The sequence below is a fragment of the Triturus cristatus genome, chromosome 6 (genome assembly GCF_964204655.1).
Source record: "Triturus cristatus chromosome 6, aTriCri1.1, whole genome shotgun sequence".
Lineage (NCBI taxonomy): Eukaryota > Metazoa > Chordata > Amphibia > Caudata > Salamandridae > Triturus > Triturus cristatus.
The window spans coordinates 1,542,796,656-1,542,819,260 of NC_140589.1; the positions used below are offsets into that span (position 1 = coordinate 1,542,796,656).

The 22,605-nt window shown below is 49.2% G+C and overlaps 1 protein-coding gene across 1 annotated transcript in view; it reads left to right on the forward strand.

Moving 5' to 3' along the window:
* Positions 1 to 22,605, forward strand: part of LOC146821647 (uncharacterized) — a 1,582,729-nt gene that overhangs the window by 43,412 nt on the left and 1,516,712 nt on the right. The window contains exon 3 of the mRNA XM_085609888.1: positions 5,554 to 5,784. Within this exon, the coding sequence (XP_085466014.1) occupies positions 5,554 to 5,784 (231 nt within the window). The remainder of the gene's footprint in view (positions 1 to 5,553; positions 5,785 to 22,605) is intronic.

Consider the following 22,605-nt stretch of genomic DNA (forward strand, 5'->3'; position numbering starts at 1 on the left):
GGCCCCCAGCACACACTACACTCCATCCTTACGGTCTAAAGCCATCAGCACACTCTGCGGCCCCCAGCACACTCTACACTCCATCCATACGGACTGAGGCCCCCAGCGCACTCTGCATCCATCCATACAGACTGTGGTCCCCAGCACACTCTACAGTCCATCCAAACAGACTGCGGCCTGCCTCACACTTTCCAATCCATCCATATGGACTGCGGCCCCCGCACACTCTACAGTCCATCCATATGGACTGAGACCCCCAGCATACTCTGCAGCTCCCAGCACACTCTACTCTCCATTCATACAGACTGAGGCCCCCAGCACACTCTACAGTCCATCCATACGGAATGCGGCCCCCAGCACACTCTGCAGTCCATCCTTACAGACTGCGCCCCCAGCACACTCTACACTCCAATGGTACGGACTGAGGTCCCCAGCACACTCTGCAGTCAATCCACACAGACTGCGCCCCCCCAGCACACTCTACTCTCCATCCATACAGACTGATGCCCCCAGCACACTCTACAGTCCATCCATACGGACTGCGGCCCCCAGCACACTCTACAGTCCATCCATACGGACTGAGGCCCCCAGCACACGCTGCATCCATCCATACAGACTGTGGTCCCCAGCACACTCTACAGTCCATCCAAACAGACTGCGGCCTGCCTTACACTTTACAATCCATCCATATGGACTGCGGCCCCCGCACACTCTACAGTCCATCCATATGGACTGAGACCCCCAGCATACTCTGCAGCCCCCAGCACACTCTACTCTCCATCCATACAGACTGAGGCCCCCAGCACACTCTACAGTCCATCCATACGGAATGCGGCCCCCAACACACTCTGCAGTCCATCCTTACAGACTGCGCCCCCAGCACACTCTACACTCCAATGGTACGGACTGAGGTCCCCAGCACACTCTGCAGTCAATCCACACAGACTGCGCCCCCCCAGCACACTCTACTCTCCATCCATACAGACTGATTCCCCCAGCACACTCTACAGTCCATCCATACAGACTGCGGCCCCCAGCACACTCTACAGTCTATCCATACGGACTGAGGCCCCCAGCACACGCTGCATCCATCCATACAGACTGTGGTCCCCAGCACACTCTACAGTCCATCCAAACAGACTGCGGCCTGCCTCACACTTTACAATCCATCCATACAGACTGAGGCCCCCAGCACACTCTACAGTCCATCCATACGGAATGCGGCCCCCAGCACACTCTGCAGTCCATCCTTACAGACTGCGCCCCCAGCACACTCTACACTCCAATGGTACGGACTGAGGTCCCCAGCACACTCTGCAGTCAATCCACACAGACTGCGCCCCCCCAGCACACTCTACTCTCCATCCATACAGACTGATTCCCCCAGCACACTCTACAGTCCATCCATACAGACTGAAGCCCCCAGCACACTCTTATAAGGTCCCAAAGGCGAGACCTATTGGCTAGGCCAATGCTTGTTGATCATTATTTATGATATGATCCCGATTGCTTACTTGAGCTACCATTTGGCCATTCTAGTGTCCAATCATCTTGATCCATAAAGCTGGTGGTCCCTTGACCAAGTAATCCAAGATGTTTTGACTCCAGTAAGCATCTAAGAATGCATTCACTGTTGGTTATTGCCTTGTGTTTTACATCACAGCAGACTCCAGGGCATGTACATTATCTACAACACATAAATCATACCAAAAACACATATTGCTCACCTCGTACTAGCCAGCTTCATGCAGTCAAAACCCCAATACATCAAATTCATGGAGTTACCTTCTACCCCACCCCCCACTATCTTCACTTCGGGATAAGAATCATGCCCAATACAATTCAATTAAATATGCAGACAACTCTTACTATTCCAATCCATGAGTTTTACATAGCAGTCCTTAACATACAGATAAAAGCTCTGCAAAGCTGCACAGTTGTTCTGTGTGATCCGATGACATCTCAATGCCTAATGCCTTTCTTGCTGGCAAGCAGATCTGGAAGATGGGTTGGTTCCAAAATCCTCCGTTCGATAGGCCTTGATGACTTCCAGGTAAATTCACAGTTTTGGGCTGAAAACCTCATTTCATAAACCAACCCCTTTCGCCTTGTGTGAGTCTTAGTAATAATATGTCCTCTCAAAGTAGCATTAATTCCATAAAACGGGTGAGCAGGTGATTTAGCAGCGCTTTTCTGTTGATATTCTGAGCCATTAATCTAAGTGCATTCCCAAAGGCAGGCAATCAAACTACATGAAAAGATTGACAACGATTCAAAGAAAGTCATTACTTTATATAAACATTTCCCTCCTATTAGCAGGTATTTGATTATGTACCCTCTTCAGTCTCATTGGAGGTCCCATAAAGAAATGGAAAAAGGTAAAAGACTCAAGTCTGATCACTAAAACTGAATCCTGCAGCAAAGTTTCATTTATACACTGGTTTCGGGCATTCAGTCCTTTCTAGACCTGAAGCCACGGCTTGTATTTTTGTGTCCCTTACCTACAAACCTTTCAAGCAGAGAGTAAGACCACTAACGTGGTGTTACAATGTGCTGTATATTGTATATGCGGTTTGCCCGCTCCTGATCTATGTGAGTGATATCATACATACACTGAGCCATATGCATGGAAAATGATTGCCTTCTGTTTGTGTGTAGCATTTATTGCACTTGTTCTCTGTACCCCACACTCTGTTCACTGGTTTGCAGAACTGCCAAAGGCCGATCGCTGAATTATATTTTTTTCAGTTTGAAAGGTTGCATTTAATTAGAAAAATAATTCAATGCAAATTGTCAATAAATAGAATATGATAACAGTAAGTAATAGGTTTAAAATATATTATAACATATTGTCAAAGGTAAAGAATCAAGTATCATTTTGACAATGATATGAATAGACAGCTTTTTGTTGTATTAAAAAGCGAGAACCAAAAAAGGGTAATGAAAAGAAAGCAGGTTAAGGAGAAAAAAATGGATGGTAGAATATGTGCAATCAATCAGAATTTGGAATTTAATAACGTAATTGAGGCTTATGACAAACTGGTCAGCAATTAAAAATACGTAAGCACAGTCCTGGGCACACGTGATGAGGGTATTATAATGTTAACATCAGTTTCAAAGCGTTACGTAAAAACAGTGGTCGACACCAGTAGAAATTCAGAAAGTTTCTTTATATATAGCAGCAACGACTGTGTTGATCAGAACAAAAACAGGGGAGTGCGAGCAGTAGTGAATGCTTGTGTGCCAGAGAGTATACCAGTGAACATCATGAAGAGTGCATAATCGCAATGGTGGAAACAATAGCATATAACTTCTCTCTCACGTAGGGGCCTGTTTCACTGCTTTTTGAACCAGTATTAAGGTAACTAAGTTCTTACCTCATATCTACCGCCTACCTAGCGCCCCTTTTGTCCATTTGCCGCATCTGCATACCTTCTGTCATCCCTGCCCGTAGGGTCTCTCACTTCCCATCTCGCCTCATACATGACGACCACCCCGCTCCTTTCTAGGCTTTTGTTTTAAATTGCTTAAACTGTCATTATGATGATTCTTGCTGGCGTCCACTGCCCATTATATGCTATTGTTTCCACCATTGCGATTATGCACTCTTCATGATGTTCACTGGTATACTCTCTGGCACACAAGCATTCACTACTGCTCGCACTTGTTTTCCATTCCACACCACTTCATGTTACATGTTTTACCACGTTCTTTATCATGATTATTATAACATGAAAGCGGCACATTCACAACAGTCACAGCGTTACCATGCTTTTCCTGCGCCTTCAGCGTGAGCTTTGAATCATCAGAGCGGCACATTCACAAGAGTCACTTATTATCACACATGCCGCACAGTGCTTTCTCTCTTCCCTCCTTGCAGCCACACCTAGGGTGATCCCTTCCTCAGTTCCCCTGTGTAGTCAACGACCAGGTTACCCTACTGTACCCCTTCCTTCCACTCACCCCATGTTTTGTATCCTCCCCAACCCTGATGAGTCACGGGACCTCTCCTAGTGACGAAACACGTGCCGGCTGGTTTTTGTTCTGATCAACACAGTCGTTGCTGCTAGATATAAAGAAACTTTCTGAACTTCTACTGGTGTCGACCACTGCTTTCACATAACGCTTTGAAACTGATGTTAACATTATAATACCCTCATCACGTGTGCCCAGGACTGTGCTTACTTTTACAGTGTGGATCCTGTGATTCACACACTCCAGGGGGTTATCGGGTTATTCCCCCGACCTGTTAGCACCGTCCCGATACAGGTCCATAGACAGCTCACGCAATAGCACGAGTGCCATTCTTCCTGGCGTTACTAAAAACCCTACCCCTAACCTTCAGCAATTAAAAATACATTAATTAGTGGGTGATATAAAATAAAAGCCCACTAATGTTTTATAAATTCTCAGCAACTTAGCAACTTCTTCATTGTTATTTGATCTATAAACACATTTGTGCCTAATATTGAAAGAAAATTTATAAGTGGAAACCAAATCTCCCAGCAAGAAAGGATTTGTATTGGAAATACATATCCTATCATTTTTATCATTGCACCAAAGTCCATCCCACTGTGCATCAAATGATAATTTTGTGTTATCCTCCCACTTCACCACTATCGATGAGGGACGGCGCCTCCATGTGGGCGGAGGAGCGTCACCCCACTGCTTTCTTGCAGTGCTAGAAGCAGAAACATAAAATGGTATTATAAATACCATTTTATGTTTCTGCTTCTCGCACTGCGAGAAAGCAGTAGGGTTTGGTTGGGGGCGGGCGGGTCATTGGTCCTGCTCCAGGGCAGGGGAGGAGTGGCTTGCCCACTGTTGTGGGCGCTGACTGTTTGGTCGGCCCCAGGGCCGACCAAACCAGTCATACACACTCTCCCTTTTCTCCATATAGGCTGTATGCAGCCTACAAGGAGAAAATGGCCTCCCCATGGACGCCTGTTTGGTTGGTGTCCCAGCCAATCACAACGCTGCCATTGCATCACTGTAATTGGCTTAGGGGAGGGAGGCTGCCTCCTTCCTGCGAGAACTCGGAGCAGAGACGACGCGAAGCGGAACTGGACCGGGCTGGTGAAGGTACGTTTTTATTTTTTATTTAAAGTGGAGAAAATTGGTGCAATTCTGGAATGTACGCGGTCCTCCCTCGAAAGCAAGATAGACAAGGTAACTACAGATTTCAATCTACTGCGAGCGGATCGATGTAAATTTACTGACAAACTACACAACATTGAGCTCCCACTAACGGAATTGCAACCTGTCACCAAAGAAAATACAACCTTGATACAGTCACTGATGTGACGTGTGAACATCTTGGCGGCCAGAATGGAGGGTGCCGAACGCCGATCCCGCTGCAACAACATTCGGTTGGTGGGACTTCCGGAGGGCCGGGATGCAGTGGCCTATATGGAGGCCTGGATACGCGAGTTGGTGCCTCCCACCGCACCGTTCCCCCTATTTTGCGGTAGAGCTTGCTCACCTAGTGCCATCACTGCGACCGCCACCAGGGGCTTACCCCAGACCATTTCTGCTTCGCCTCCTAAATTATAGGGACCGAGACAGCATACTGCGCGAGACACGCCAACTAAAAGAAATTGCCTTGAACAGCGCCACGGTGATGCTCTTCCCAGGTTACACAATACATGTGCAGAAGCAGCATAGCTCTTTCCTAGCTGTGAACCTAAGCCTTTGTGAGCTCAATAAACGGACCTCAATGCTGTTCCTGGAGCGCCTTCGAGTAGTGGACAAAGACAGTGCCTGCTTCTTTGATTCCACAGAAAGGTGAATGGGATTGGATGGAGGGTTTCAGCCACGACTCCTCGCGACAACATCCTGCTGTTACTGGGAGGCTGACTGGGGATACCGGGACCCGCAAACATTACCAAAAGAGGCACCCTGATCGCTCCCTACTGCCCAAAGTGGTGCCCCATTTGGACCAGGTGATATCGGAGAGGAGAAGGGTGCTGCAGACGGCGGCTGCAATGCATGTTCTAACCCAAATTTCAGACCTAGATATTGACTCCTGACAACAGACTCCTGAGGCGGAAAGCCGGGAGCTAGACTCTGCTATCATTTTAATTATTTGAATGTGATACTGTGTTTTTACAACTTTGCTCTCTACCTACCTGTGCTGACATCCTCTAAACAGCGCTCCACGCTGCAACGACCCCTTCTTCTTGCCGCCATTCACGAGGGCGAGGCGCGCCTCCAGACACGCCCCCTCGGTTGGCCACGCCCCCCAGCCACGTCATAAATAGTGCGCGCCAAACGCTGGGCGCTGCACTGACAACGGACTCCTGAGGCGGAAAGCCGGGAGCTAGACTCTGCTATCATTTTAATTATTTGAATGTGATACTGTGTTTTTACAACTTTGCTCTCTACCTACCTGTGCTGACATCCTCTAAACAGCGCTCCACGCTGCAACGACCCCTTCTTCTTGCCGCCATTCACGAGGGCGAGGCGCGCCTCCAGACACGCCCCCTCGGTTGGCCACGCCCCCTCCGATTCCCTGATTCTTCTCCATATATCATGTGCCTTGGCAGGAAGCGCAGCGGACGAGCGCAGCGGGCGCGACGATTGCGCGCCGAAGGCGCGCTTAAGGCAAGCTCGTCTGCGCTCGTCTGCGCTCGTCCGCGACCGGCCGGGGCTAGGGGCTCGTCACTCTGCCCCGCGTATCATCTATTCCCCCGACCAACTTCGCTGCTACCAGGGCCCCTGGTCCATTTCGGACTCTATCTGCTCTCGCATCTCCTCCCTGGGTCTTTCCTCTGCTTCTTCCTTTCTCTGTCCTTCCCCTACAGTTGACACCCCTTCCGGGTCTTGTAGCACCGCCCCCCCATCTACCCCAATGCCTTCACAGCCTTTTATCTCAACACCCGGTCTGCTGTTGACCATGCACATGAACTCTCAGTTTTACTGGATCTCCATGCTCCCGACCTTCTCTTTTTGACTGAGACATGGTTCTGCGATGACTCCCTCCCTGCCCTACTATCCACCCTACCGGCCACCTACTATGCCCTCAGGGCGGATCGCCCTTCCGGCAGGGCCGGGGGTGGCGTGGCGGTCATCGCACGCACCAATCTTCCCTTTCAAATGTTATCTTTACCCAACATCGCGACAACTGAATTCCTGGTGATCCGCACAGTTTCCACCTCTCCCCCCCTGACCTGCTTCCTCACCTACCGTCCCCCTCTGTCCCCCTCACAGTTTCTTCCAGATTTTTTGGAGGTCTTGGCCACCATCACAATCAACAACTCTTCCATTCTGCTCCTTGGCGATTTTAATTTCTGGCCCTCCGATTTCGCGGAGTGCCCATCCTCCAAGGAATTCTCCGAAACCCTTCACTCCCTCAACTTCATTCCCCACGTCTCCTCCCCCACTCACATCAAAGGTCATATACTCGATCAGATCTGGTCCCTGAACTGCCCTGTGGATTCACTCTCTATTACCCCTTGCTCCTGGTCGGACCACCACCTAATCTCATTCCTTCTTCCGATCCACCCTCCAGCTAACCCCCCCCGGCCTAAAAACACCTGGGTCCGTTCATGGGGTCGTGTTAACCTGGAGAATCTCTCCTCCCTCCTCACCTCGTCCCTCCCCCCCTTACAGGGTCTTCCCACTCTTTCCCAGGTCGACGCCATAGATCAGTGGCTCTCCAATGGACGCGACGCCTTTGCCCCGCTCAAGCGCATTACCTCCAAACGCGACAAGGACGCCAATCGGTGGTTCACCGAAGAGCTAAAGACCACCAAATTAACAGTTCGCCGCGCGGAGCGGGCATGGAGAAGGAATTACTGCCCCACCCTGAAACTGGTCTATACTAACATCCTGAGCCAGTATAAAAAAGACATCTTGGAGGCAAAAACATCTTACTTCTCCTCCAAAATCTTAGCCGCGGAAAATCAGTCCAAGGAGATATTCACCATCGTCCACAACCTAGCGTTCTCGGACAGAACTACTCTTAAGCCGGCCCCCTCCGAAGCACTCTGTTCTTCCCTCAACAACTATTTCATTCACAAAATCATCACCATCAAGGCTAACATCCCGCCACCCTCCTCCTCTTTTGTCGACCCCCAATGCCCCCCCCCTAAGGGCGAGCTTTCCTCACTTCCCCCTATCACTCGGGAGAGCCTGATCACCTTGGTTCCCCTGGTCAAATCCGGCTCTCCTCTTGACCCTTGTCCCGCTCACATTCTCCGCCATATTTTTGTTTCCTGTCCTGACCCTCCCCTTCATCTTCTTAACAGCTCTCTCGCCCAAGGCATCGTCCCTAAACCCTTGAAATCTGCGGTAATTGTGCCTATTTTAAAAAAACCCGGGGCAGATCCCTCTGTCCCCGCCAATTTCCGTCCTATCTCCCTCCTACCATTCTTGGCCAAGGTGCTCAGAGCGCCACGTCACCTGCGCTCTGAGCTCCTTTGTGGAGAATCATGGTGCTCTTGCCCCCCGTCAAGCCGGTTTCCGCCCCGCACACTCTACGGAGTCCGTTGTCCTGTCGGTCCTGGACACCCTCAGGGAGGGCATGGACACCAATCAGCGCCAGGCCCTTGTGCTCCTCGATCTCTCAGCCGCCTTCGATACGGTGGATCATACCATCCTCCTCTCCCGTATCGGAGCGGCGGGGATCGGGGGGACCGCCCTGGTCTGGTTGTCCTCCTTCCTGAGCGACCGCACCCAGGCTGTTCGACTGGGTGACTTCACGGCGGACATCCGGAAAGTTCAGTGCGGGGTTCCCCAAGGTTCCTCCCTTTCTCCCCTCCTGTTTAACCTGTACATTGCTCCCCTAATCTTCTCTCTTCAACAGATGGAGGTCGGCGTATTTAACTATGCGGACGACCTCCAGCTTGTCTTCAATCTGTCTTCTCCTTCCTCTATTCTAAACTTTCAATCTGTCATGCTTCACATCAGGGACTGGATGAACCACAACCACCTTAAACTCAACCCTGACAAAACCGAGTTGGTGTTGACGGGTGGTTCATCCAGCCCCTGGTCCCCTCTTTTCTGGCCCCCTTCTCTTGGCCCTCCTCCTACCCCCGCTTCCTCAGTTAAAACACTTGGCATAAAACTTAATTCTCAACTCACCCTTCACTCCCAGGTTAGCTCTGTGGTATCTTCTTCCTTTCTTTCACTGCGCACTATACGTAGGGTGTCCCGTTTCTTCACTTTTTCTGCTCTAAAGCTCATCATCCTGGCCATGGTGGTATCCCGCCTGGACTACGGCAACGCCCTGTATGCCGGCTTCCCCGCCTACAGTCTGCGTCGCCTGCAACAGATCCAAAACCAGGCGGCCCGCCTGGTTTTTAAACTCCCCAAATTCCACCACTCTACCCCGCTCCTGAAATCACTTCACTGGCTCCCTGTGCGAGCCAGAATTGAATTCAAGCTTGCTTCCATCACCTTCCGGGCCCGACACGGACTCGCACCTGAATTCATCTCCTCCGAGATTGTCTCCTATATCCCCACCAGGGAACTTCGTTCGTCCTCCCAGTCCCTCCTCACCATCCCACGCTATCGGAGAAAGAAGTGGGGAGGCTCTAAATTTGCCACCCTCGCCCCTACCCTCTGGAACTCTCTTCCCCTTGAACTCCGCACCATCTCTCTTTACCCACAATTCCGTAAACAACTTAAGACCTACCTATTCACGAAATCTTTCGAATAACAACTCTCTTGTTCCCCCAGCTTTTTAACTAGGATCCTGTCAGTAATAGCGCCAAGAAACCGCAGGTATATGAGCGCTCTATAAGAAATTTTAAATTCAAATTTTTAAATTCAAATTCCTCCAACGAAGATGGTTCCTCCAACATATGCTCATCCAGGATCGGATCACCAGTGCTGCCGGACGTGACACTGCAGACTGCTGATGACATTATCTAACTCAGATTGGCAGTCAACATCAACAACGCTCTGTCTTCACTCCACTAGGGACCTCTGAAGTCTCCTGCCGCTGCGGCTACCCATAGTCGATGCCTGCCCGGACCGCACCGGCTAAGACCCACAAGCGCCCTGATGTACGGATCAAGCCGCCACTCTGTTACAGTGTAAATCTGACATTCAGAATGGCAAACACCACAGCTGGTACACCACAAGCCTTATAACTGCGCTATAGGGAAGCTTAAAAATCTAATTTACTACATATGCTCCTCTTTCTCTAATTGAGATTCTTGATAAGTTGCCACTGTTTGGCCACACTGTTTGTGCGGATTCCTGCAGCACATCTGCTCCTAAACTGTTCTCCATGTTGAACTTGTGTTCTCCTTGTTAGACCTGTCAGCCCTAGGGTGGTCTTACCCCGCATTTTTTTCCCTTTCTGCCTCAATTTTTACCACCATCTTTTGTTGGACATAGGACTTTGCGCGCCTTACCACTGCTGAACAGTGCTGAGGTGCAGGTGCTCTCTCCTAACAATATGGTTGCCAAAGGCCCCTGCTACTGCGGAGTGGCCACTGTCATATCTGCACGCTAGTAGTTGGAATCAGGCTGGGACATAATGATACTGTATCCCTGAGCGTCCCGCCTCTTGCCACCAGAGAAGCCACCACAGGGTCCCTAGAGCCTTCTAGAATCTTCCCACCCCCCCAGGCTGGCGCCAGAATTTGCCACCTTTTTGTAGGGTCACCTGACCTAGGAGTATAAAGGTAAGGGAGGGAGTTGGAGCACTACTGGACCTGGGGACCCTCCGCTGGAGTATTGGCTGCTGGGCCAGGGGGAAGCTACACTACTGAGACCTTGCTGTCCCCAAGATAGCTGAGTGATCCTGCCAGCCTGCTCACCTTGCCCAGTGGGAGGGGAGCCCGGGGTGCCAACTCCAGTGTGCCTGCTCAAGACTTCTATCCTCCCAACCACTGCTGCTAAATTCTGCCACTAATGTCTGTCACCTGAAGGACCTGTGAGCGCTGCGGCTGCGGGGAAATCACAAGCTAAGCGCTGTGTCATCCAAACGCTTTACTGCAAGAACTTGCCCCCTCCTGCTAGCGCTGTGTCAACTAAGCGCTAAACTTCCAGAACTTGCCACCTGCTGCTGGCGCTGTGCTGATTAAGCGCTGCCCTGAAGGAACTTGCCGTCTCCTGTGAGCGCTGTGCTGGCACGCTCCTGCTGTGCCCCCTCCGCGCTGTGATGACGAGCGCGGTCTGCCCAGGATCACCGCCACTACCCAGGTATCCGTGACTGAGCGCTGTTGGGCTGAGATTACCGCCGCCACCCGCAGGGTGAACGAAGAAGCGCTGCTGTGACCAAATCACGCCCACGGCCTAGGCGCCGCTGGAAGAAGCGTCGCTGTTCCCCGTGTACCGCTGCGGTCCCTGCGCTGAGGGGAGGGCCGCCACAGTTGCTACTGAGGTTACGCTGGGCCTGAGCGCGTGAAGAGGAGTGTTACTAGGCAACCAGAGCACCAGCCGCGTCAACGGCCGCGCCCCCGGGTAGCCGTGCTCAAATTGGTTCCTGGGCCCTGGGTCGAGCCGAAAGCCCGGAGCCCGCTGAGAGAAAAGCGCCGAGGAAGGCAGGAGCCCTGATCTACCCCGACCGGATCCCCAGAAGCGAAGAAAGCTAGAAGAGGGTCCGCCTCCCCCGGTCCAAGCCCCGAGCGTAGGAAGGAGGGGGCTGACTGGGGAGGAGATGGCCTGCATCTGCCAAGCCGGCGCTGCGATGAGGACTGCGCTTTCCCCCAAGACTGACCCGGTGAGTTGTGGGGATCTGGGGCCTACGCCCGCAAGGAGGCTCCGTCCTGTGAGTAGCAGGGGTGGCCCCAGGGGCTCCTGGGACCCGAGGCACCTGATAAAAGACTCTCAGACACGCACAGTAACTGTCTGGGAACTGTCCCCCCGGCCTACATGCCCCCTTGAATCGGTATTGAGCCTCCACCTCAGAAATACCGCCTGTGTTGAATAGAGGCCTGAGAAAGATTGCATGTATTGAACACCCACAGAAGAGTTGTTGCCTCTAGTGTACCTCTGCTTAAGAATGCTATCTTGTGATGAATAGGTGCAGGGGCCATGGTGCCTAAATGGAACATATGTCTGCCTATACCTCATTACTTGTACAATTCACCTGAGCTCCGCATGTCCCTGCAATAGAGTTTCTACCTGTATTTCCTAGAGGTTTCAGAATGCTTGCCCGCATAGAATCAATGCATGAGAATGACTACCTGAAGTGTATATCTGCATAGTAAATGTTGCCTGCATTGACCTACTGTTACAGAAACTATTGAATCTGCATACTGTGAGAACCCCACGTTACCTGCCCTAACAAGAAGCAGATAAAGATACTTGTTTTGGTAAATGAAACTAGAGTGGTGTCTCCTTATTGCATGTGTTTTACTGTGTCAGAGTGGGAGAGTACTGCACAATTACTTCACACATAGCCTCCGGCGTGCCTACCTGCCTCGCGCCAAGCTACCGCGTCGGAGTCGGTGGTCCCTGGGACCTTCCGGGTCTAACACACCTCCATATTATTTTCCAGCCCAGAAGTGCCACCCAATGTTTACGAACTCTTTCCATGTACCTCTCGCACAACTCGCAACAGGCCTCCATTATCACATGCAGCTACACTACATGCAGAACGAATACTAGCCCAAGAATGGCTAACACTAATATTATTATGTGGAACGTGGGGGGCATGCACACACCATCATGCCGCTACTCGATCTACTCCTTCCTGAAAGGCAGATCTGCTCACGTTGCTGTCCTGCAAGAGACCCACCGGACACTCCCGGAATCTGACTGATTCCACCGTCACTGGTGTTGTCAGGTGTTTGCTACGGTTATTCCTCTTTTGCTGGGGGTACTGATCTGGATACAGACAGAGACCCCTTTTGTGGAAGAGCAGGTGGAGGCAGACGCAGATGGAAGGTATGTAGTTATAAGATGCTGCCTCAAGGTGCTATAGCTCATGTTGGGGGCAATATAGGCTCCTAACTCAGACCAGGCGCCATTTCTCCGTGGGCTATCTGCTACACTGGCCGAATGGAGTGAAACTCCATGGCTAAAAGGTGGGGATTTCAATGCTGTCCTTTACACTATGCTAGATCCCTCATTTCCCCCCTAACACACACAGCTTCTGTCTCGAACGCTCACACACTGAATGACTGGATGTGCCATTGGTCGCTAGTGGATATATGGGCTCACACAACCCCAGCACAAGAGTGTACTCGCACTACTCCACACCTCATGATGATAAGGCCAGAATCTGCACTTCAACTGGAAGCAAAACGCGAGGATCTTGCTGCTCTTCTGGAGCGCCTCAGGTTTTTAAATTATAAAGCGCATTCTGCATGCACACATGTGGAATCGGATCCTGTGGGTCGCCTTCTTGTATGTCTTATATACCAAGAGCAGGCTCACCATCCTAGCCAAGCCTTAAGGGACCATATGCGATGGCTGTTGCACATGCAGGGTGAAATCCATTCTGAACTGACTCAACATTACATCACTCTGTATGCCTTGATCGCTATCTTTGAAAACAAACGTTTTGAAGCCTTCTTCTCTCAGCTTCAGCTCCCTGTCCTCACCCCACTGCAGCACGCAGAATTAGGGGAGCTGATTTCACTTTTGGAAATTTGTGAAGCTGTCAGAACACTAGAATTGAGTAAGACCCCTCGACCCGACGGCCTACCCACCGAGTTCTTTGAGACATACGCGCACACATTAACCCCACAACTGCATGCACTATATAACACTGCACTGGAGGCCGCCATGCTCCCCACTTCGCTACGGGATGCTCTGCTTGTCTCTCTGCCTCAGCCAGACAGGGATCCTGCTGATCTAGGAACCTATTGCCTGCTTGCCCTGGTAAACACGGATTATAAAACCCTGGCTAAGATACTCGCTGACAGCCTGGCACTGTTGTTCCCACTCCTGGTCCATGCCGACCAGAATGGCTTTGTTCCATCTCATAGCACCTCGTTAAAACTGAGGCGCTTTTTCAGGGTCTCTACCTATCCCCTCGTCAGTGGCCCCACTCTGGATGTCTGGTTCCCGATCTTGAAAATGCCTTTAACTCCCTGGAGTGGGACTTAATTTTTGCTGCCTTGACCAAATATGGAATTGAGAGCAGTTTCCTTCACTTGGTCTGTTTGCTATACACAATGCCGGCAGCCAGGGTGAGGACTGGCCCCTACATCTCTGCTCAAATACCGATACACCGTGGAACCCGACAGGAATGTCCATTGTCCCCACTGCTTTTTTCCCTGGCGGTTGACCTGCTCACACCTGCGATTTAGGTACGCGGTATGGATTGGGGAATCCACCTGGGAGATGGCACACATGTAGTATCACTGTACATGGACGATATTCTAGTATATCTCAGAGATGCACGGTTGATCCTAATTGCTTAAGCACAAATGCTCACCAACTTTGCAGAACTTTCAGGCCGAAGGGTCAATTGGAATAGGTCATGTTTCCACCTCTTTGCCCTCGGGTGCGCCTGGCCCCAGCCCTCACTCTCAATGGGGGTAGCATCAGGTGGCAGTATGACACCTTCTATTATCTGGGAGTCTGAATATACCATCAGCAGGAAGACCTTCTAGATGGTAACCTAGAGGGGACGATCACCGCGCTCCGGTATCAGATGTCGTTTTGGTGCATGATCCCACTGTCGATCACCGGCCGGATTGCTCTACTAAAAATGATGGCACTACCCAGGCTGCTATACTACTTCTCCAACCTGTCTTTGTACATCCCACCCTCCCTTTTTCTTGCGATTGAATGGACGATGAGAGAATTCATATGGAACAATTCCCCCTATCGAGTAGCCCTACCAAACTTTACTTACCAACTGATGGGGAGGATTGACGGTGCCCAATATGGAACAATATTATCTTGCCTCACAGCTGCAAAGGGCATCAAGGTGGCTGGTGGGACTTCAGTTGCATGACACTGCCGCTATTTCCCCACCTTGGCTGACGGTGTCAATAATTCAGCTATTCCACCCCTGGGCCAAGCGCAGAAAACCTGAGCCACTACTTTTGGGGGTTGATACCAATGTTTACGTAGAATCGTCTATAATACACACTCGACATTGCCATATGCACCAGCACTGCCCCTGCAAGGCATGGCGAGAGGTAGCGTTATCACATTATCTGCAGAACTGTCGGGCAGGGCAGAGGCGGGAATTCACACGCTCTGTGACTTATATCAAGATGGTAACCTACTTCCTTATGACTCACCAAATAAGTGACTTACCTACTGGCCAGTTTCTATTGTACAACTCTCTGCTTACCGCCCTGGGTAGCAAATGGGGGGACATGGCCACGGAACACAACACGCATTTAACTATCCAGTATTTAAACATCAAGGGGAGGGGTAGGCATCTTGCCAAATGGTTCACTGACTCACTACGTCAGCACACAGGGGTGAGGCAGGTACTTGTGGAACAACACTGGGAACTAGACAGACATTGACTCTTCGTTGGTAAGGAGTGGGCTAAGGTGTTGAGCAGTCCCACAAATGTTTCTCGCAACGCTCGCATCCAGTACTACATAATACACTACATAATACACAGAGCATACCTCACCCCTGCCAAAATACACAGATTTTTCCACTGTGCGGATGCCGCCTGTCCTAGGTGCCAGGCTGCTAATGTTGATCTCTACATGCTATGGGCATGCCCATTTCTACATGCTTAATGGCGCACGGTCAGCACCGCTCTGGCTGCCTGCACTGGTCAAACCCTATCACACAGTTGGGAGGAGTATATACCTCTACCCCATTGATTACAAACCGATGGAAATCGCCTGGTTCATCCTATCTCCGTGGCCTGAAGACAGTCCTTGCTGATGTGGTCCAGGGCAGAGAGTGCAGCACTGCGCACAGAGGACACCTAAGGCCTTCGCAAAATCCCAATAGCAGCGAGTTGGTATGCTATTCTGCATGACTTTCAGGGCACTCCTGCTGACAAGCAGAAGGCACATCCTAATTGATTTAAAGCAACTCAAGGAGGGACTGTTTTTGTTTATGGGAATAGTTACTACTCTCAAACCACAGATATTAGCGGAGCAACTGTCACATCTGTTGAGGTGATTATCAGATTGAAACAATTTGAGTATATGTACTGATTAAATGCCAATAAAATATGGTTTCAGGGCGCTCTACTGGGAGATACACAAGCTTCTGTTCCCGCCTCCACGGTGGACCCAGATACTGAAGGACCCAGCTCCATCACTGCTCAACTGAGGTAGACCAGCAGTGAATGGTTGAAGCCCTTGCCCCAACTCACAACGTCCTCTCTATAAGATTTGGAGCTGCAAAACTGCCTGATCTATTTGCAACTAAAACAAGCAGGGGTGGGTCAACATCCCAAGGGGGCCACACTCCACCAAGTTTTTTTTATTTGTCCACCTATCATCCTTCCGTTTTCCCAACGCCATATTCAGAGGCCACCCGCCTCACCAGTGCTTGTATGTGACTGTATAATAACAAACACAGTTGAACTCAAACAATTCGAGGGGTGGGACATAATGTACGAAGGGCGCTCTGATGTTATGCTCATGTTTCTCTTTCTTCTCCCCCAGTTCATTTGGTTATTGATGAGTGAACGAGCGGCATTACTGCCGTGGAATAATGGATGTTAAGCTCGGATTAACCCAAACAGCTACTTGCAACTGGTCATCCTCATGAGCACTCTTAAATATGCGACCCTCTCCTTGCAGCTAACTGCTCGATGCTACACGTTGTACATCATATGACTACGTCCTGTAATGCTGCTCTAATATGCACCATGCGCTGTATAATATCAGATGTGCAAAATCTCATAAATGTTTGTTACAAAATTCAATAAACAGATTTAAACAAAAAATATATAATTAATTTTATTCTAAATTAATAACCCAATAATTTGAATCACTGATGTTTCAAAAAATGTAATGAAAGAACGTGCCAATAGAACTTGTGCTGGTCCAACATACATTGGACAGTGAAGCATTAATAATTTACATACAATAAGGGGCAAAAACCTTAAATGGGGAAAGGAATAAATAAACTTATTTAGAGTACATACCCTGTCCAGCATATGACAAGTGCCATAGGCTATAATTCACGTGTAATAGGGTGGACAGGACATCTGTTACGTTTGTGAGGGATTTCCCGTCTGCCAAACTCTAAATGATCGCCAACGTTTTTTCGTTGTACTCGTTGTACCTGCTGATCTAGAAGTACTGATGCTTTACTTCCAAATAGCATGCATGTCCATGCAGTGTAGACATTGTGCTTCCTGTTCTAATTCGGTATTGGCTCTAACCCTTTCTTCTTCAGTTGACAGTAGAGTAGAGTTATCAGAAATTAACCAAAGAACAATGCACAAAGCAGTTATAACTTTATTGCACTGATTTAAAAGATTTAGACAAATTATATTGGTCTTGAAATTAGTCTGAAATTGTTGACATTGAACTAGGTTGAAATTAAACATGGAAATTGTGATGAAATTGAGCATGAAAATATACCAGGAGAGTCAGCACGGTATTCATCAAGAATTCAGAGGCTTGGTGAGAGCAGTATTTTTTCCTCTCCCTCTTGCTGGACTGTTCAGCATACAGTAGCTGATCAGCTTGGGGGGCGGTAGAGCAAGGATGTCATGCCATTGAATATTTAATAATCAATTTGTATATGGGCCATTTTGGCCTTGACATCTACAAAGCCAACATTTAAAAATATGGTTATTACTGTGCTTAGTGTGGAACCTTGATGGTAGGCTAATGTATTCAACTTACTAGCCTGAATATTACTTCAATTGTACCTTCATATCTCCCTTAAATGGCCTCAGTCCATGCATCAAGGATGAAGCTCCAGATCAGAGGTGTGAAAAATCTTGCTATTGTTAAGATACCTGTTTTGTGAATTGGCCAATGGTGTGGTTTTGGAGTATAATTAAGTATTTCAAGTTGCGGAAAATTTAAAATTCCGGTTGTAGGAGAGTAGGATCTGCACTTATTTTGCCCCCACTTTTTTCTGATGTATACACTGGTTTCTGTCTATAGTCTGGCTGGGTCCCTGCTAATCAGGGCCCCAGTCTCGCTGTTGTCTCTAAACGACTTGGTGTGCATATTAGATGCACTAGTGATTGGATACTGTGGTACCTTATGAGCCCCTAGTATATGGTACCTTAGGTACCTAGGGCATAGGCACTTCACAGGCCTACCAGGGGCTGACGCATGTATTATGCCACCCCTGGGAAGCAGACTCAATCTGACACCACAGGCCTGCTACTGCAGCCTGGGTGAAGTAGTGTTAGCACTCCTCACAGAGGTATAGGTTCCTATATCTCACCATACACACACATATAAACCTATCAGCCACCCCTATGGCAGGCCCTATCAATCCTGAGGGCAGGGTGCTTGGTTTACAATGTGAGGGGGTGCCTCTGCATTAGCAGGACCCCTCTGCAGCTGGCAGGGTCTATTGCCTGTGGCTGTTTGTAGATGCGGTTAAACCATATATATATATAAGTGCATTATAACCTACCGGTAAATGCTAACTTTGGAATGACTGCATCAAAACATGTCGTGTTTGGTGTCAAACAACTTGGAATCATACCCCCACACCAGTAACTGGTGCGGAAGTATGATCCCACCCTTCTAGAGGGGACGACATGTACCTACTGTGGTAACACGGTAGAAATCTGAAAGAGCCCTGGCATCACAAAATGGATGCCACCAGCACAGACACTGGGCTGCCCTCCTGCTGCTGACTGAAACTCGCAGTGGAGGAGGCCCAACAATAGGCATCCTGTCACAGGGAGGTGTCACCACCTTCCAGACAGGATTTAGTGTATTGGGGCTGGGTGGGTGCACTTCTAGAGTGCTTTGAAGTCCTGCACTGGGGAGCAGTAGGCTCCTCTGTGCATATGCCAGCTCAAACCGGTTCAGGGGCTACCTGTCCCTGCTCTGGCGCGAAACTGGACAAAGGGAAGTGGGTGTAACCACCCCTACCCTGGCCCTCCCAGAGGAGTGGTCATAGAGCTAGTCCCTCCCCTATCTTTAGTATAAGATAGGAAACATTGCCATTGCAAAGTAGATGACCCTGGACGACGCTCTACAAAGAAGAATCCTGGCCCTTCGACGTTCCACTAACTTTGGAAGATAGAAGAATCTCCCTTGGAGTCAAGGAGTGACTCCCCTGCTTGGCAGGCACCAAAAGCTCTAATCAACGGTCGCAAACATTCCCACTCCCGCCGGAGTCCGAAGTCCCTGCAGCCCTGGAAGTGGATTTCCTGACTTCTCGACGGCCATTGTGAGTCCCCAGCAGAGCTGAGGCGAGTGGACCCCACGAGTGACGAGGAACAGCAATACCCGGGTACCATGCACTATTGTCAAGTGCAACCCCTTTACGACGTTATACGAACTTCTTGTGCATTGGACCATCTGTGGCCCAAGCCTCCAGCAGGTTTTGCAGCGAAAATCAGAGGCCTACCCTGTCCCGAGTGACCGTGGGCTCCTGTGAAGTATTTCCTCAGGAGGCGTCTTCGCAATCCCTTGCCCGTTGGCTTGTGGGTCCCCCGAAGACTTTCTTATCAACTCAAAGGGCTCCCCTGGTTGCTCCAGGCCTGCCCTCACTCACCCTCGCTGGGTGAGTCCCTCAGACCTTGCTGGTCTGCACCATTGACTAAATTCACTTTCCACAAGACTTGCTGTTGCCAAGGCTTGTTGGCTCCAATCCGGTTGCCGACACCGCAGTCAGCTGCAGACGTCGTGGGACACTTCGAATCCAGCTGCTGGTCATCGTCGATCACTCCTGGACCTCATAAGCGAAGAGTCAAAACACCCTTGATCACCTGAAATCACCGACTTCCGTGGGCATCCATCTTCCTGGCCCCGGGTCACTGGCAAGTGACTGTGAACACTGTCCCTTCAATTTTCAGGTTATCTGCATCTTGAATCCATCCTTGGATTCCACCGGACACTTCTTCAGTCTTCGCAAGCAGCAAATCTTCTTTGGTCTCCACTAGAAAACAGCGACGCGACCCGACACCAAAAGACACCTATGCACCCGGCTTCCCTGGGTGAGGTAACTCGTGCACTCCGGTGCCCTAGTGTGTGTTGGCCCTTGAACTACTTACCTTGTAAGTGGCTTGCTTGTAGACTTCCTCGAAGTACCCTAAAACTTTAAAAATCAAACCGCGACTTGCTCCATTGTAATCAATAGGGAACCCGCGGCTGTGTTCTCACACTGCATGCGTCTCCCGTGGGTCTGCTACTTACCTGCTTTTACTGCATTAGTGAAGCCCCAGCGATTCTACAGGCCCTAAGCCTTGTCATTCTGCAAGTCGACTTTCCTAAACCTCTTTTTTTTAGTATATGGTCTGGTACGCCCCTAGGGCCCCAGACATATTTGTACTTAACTTATTATGAAACGTTGATATTTGAATGTGTTCCTAGCTTCTAGTCTCATAAAGAGATTAGTAGAGTGTGTCTAGAAATAAATACATATATATTTCATATATATATATACCTGTGTGGTGTCCTATCATTTGGTAATTCAAGAGATTATAAGGTAAAAACAAGCTGCTTTACATTCCTCAGAGACTTAGCCCGAAGGCTGCTCTCCACAGCTACCACTAGGATAGCTTTCTTTAAAAGGTTGTCTAAAACCTATCTACCATAAGAGTCGAATTGGACTGGTGCAAGATGGCCACTATAACTAGCGGCCAGCATATGCCAGGCCAACTTCTCATACCGGTGTAGGGATTTTCCTGTGCTTACTAAATACATACCTTCTATGGCACCCAGTGGTGGGAGCAGGCAGCAAGACAACATTTTCTGCTTCTGGATATGTGAGAACAGGAAATGGTGGATGTGGAGGATGGAGGACGGACATCCTGCCTACGCATCCACATTACCTGTTAAACAAATCGGAAATACTAAGCACTTTACATGGAACACCAGTATGTGCCAGTGAGGGCAGGATGATAGCAGGCCAAGTAATACGACTGGCTGGTGAGAATGCCGGACAACACTGTGAGTGAAGTAGGCTGGGACACAGGGCTGGGATAGGGGGACCTTTTGGCAGGATGTTTGGGTCTGAGTAAAACTGTATGTCAAGCTGCACACTGTGGACAGAATTATAAATATGAAGAAAATGCTTCTGGAGAAGAGGCTTTGCCTGACGGAAGGGACTTGGGAGATGAAAGGCTCACTTAAGACAATGTTTATGTGCTATGGGTATCTTCTCCCACCAAAAATATGACTAAACTTCCCACAGGTTCCATATACCTTCTGTGAGGAAGATATCAAGTTTTTGATGCACATTCATTGACATATTTTGTCTGCCATGGTTTAGATCCCAATATTAACGTCTTAGACCGGACTTATTAACTGTAAATCTTACAAAGTTTTTGAAGAAAATGAGGCACCTTTCATATCCATAAGAGGGACTTTTATAAACACTAAGTGGACACCCCAGCTTTATTACAGTTTATGACTAGATTCACAGCTGTTGTCCCTGGGTCCCCAAACTGAAGTTGGGTCCCTATGTTGGGTTCCTCTAATTGGGGCGAAGGAGCTCAGTCCTCTTGGTACGTCTTTCTAAATCTTCAGACCCATGGAGATAGCCTGTGGAACTGCTGAGCAGAGAGAACAGACAGAGCTTTCCTTGAGCCACCTATAGACTATTTCACAGAATGGGTCAGTATGGAGACTGCCCAGACCTTGCTGAGACCATTGCAAGCACATTTTATGGCGGCCCTCTAATTTGTTTCTAAATTGAAGGAACACAACAATACATCATCTATTTTATTCAATTTTATAAGTCTAGGGTAGCAAAAATGGCAAGCAATTATTATAAGGATGCTATGATCATTAGCACAAGCATTAGTACAGCTGCTTCCCTCTATAGCAGGATAACAATCAAAGTGAGACAACCCTCAGCCCATTCGCAACCTGACCTTTTCTAGATGGCACCAGGGAAGGAGCCATGAGACAGCAGTTGTAGCAAGAAGGAGATATGGAGCTTGTGATTTGGTGACGTGAGTAAATGTGGGGCACAGAGCAATGCTTAACTGTGAGCATAGAAGACCCAATTTCCATGGGGTGCAGGTCACTGTGCATCTATGGAACTGTCCAACAAGAAGGTACACACACATAGTGTGAAAATGCATATATCGCATCTTCTGGGCTTGCTATGTGTACTCCAGCACTGGCCCCTGATTTGTTGGATGTCAGAAAGTGGATTATCAATTGTCAGGGATAGAAGTTCACTGCAGTTCAGATCCAGTTGCTACAAGTCAACTGGGCTCTTCAAGAAAAAGGCCTATTGCCACATGTTTTGTCCATGTAGCCACACAGTACTTCAGCGAACTGACCTTTGGAGTCCACGTCTTAGACATGGGTACAAGTGGGAAGAGGTTCAGCCTTCCAGGCCCCACACAGGTCTCAAACAACAGGATCAGCCTATTCTGGTTTCCTGCAGGTTCAGAGTCTTCTGATGTAATGTAATGTAGTGCTTATAAAGCGCAAACTGCCACTCCCACAGGAGCCTCCTGGTGCTATCAGATAACGAGCTTCAGCAGTAAAACGTTAGAGCCTAGATAAGTACAAGGCATGAATCATCAGATGTTCCATAGAGCCATGTCTTTAGGGCCTTTCTAAACTGCACTTCAGCTTTCATTGCTCTGAGTTTATT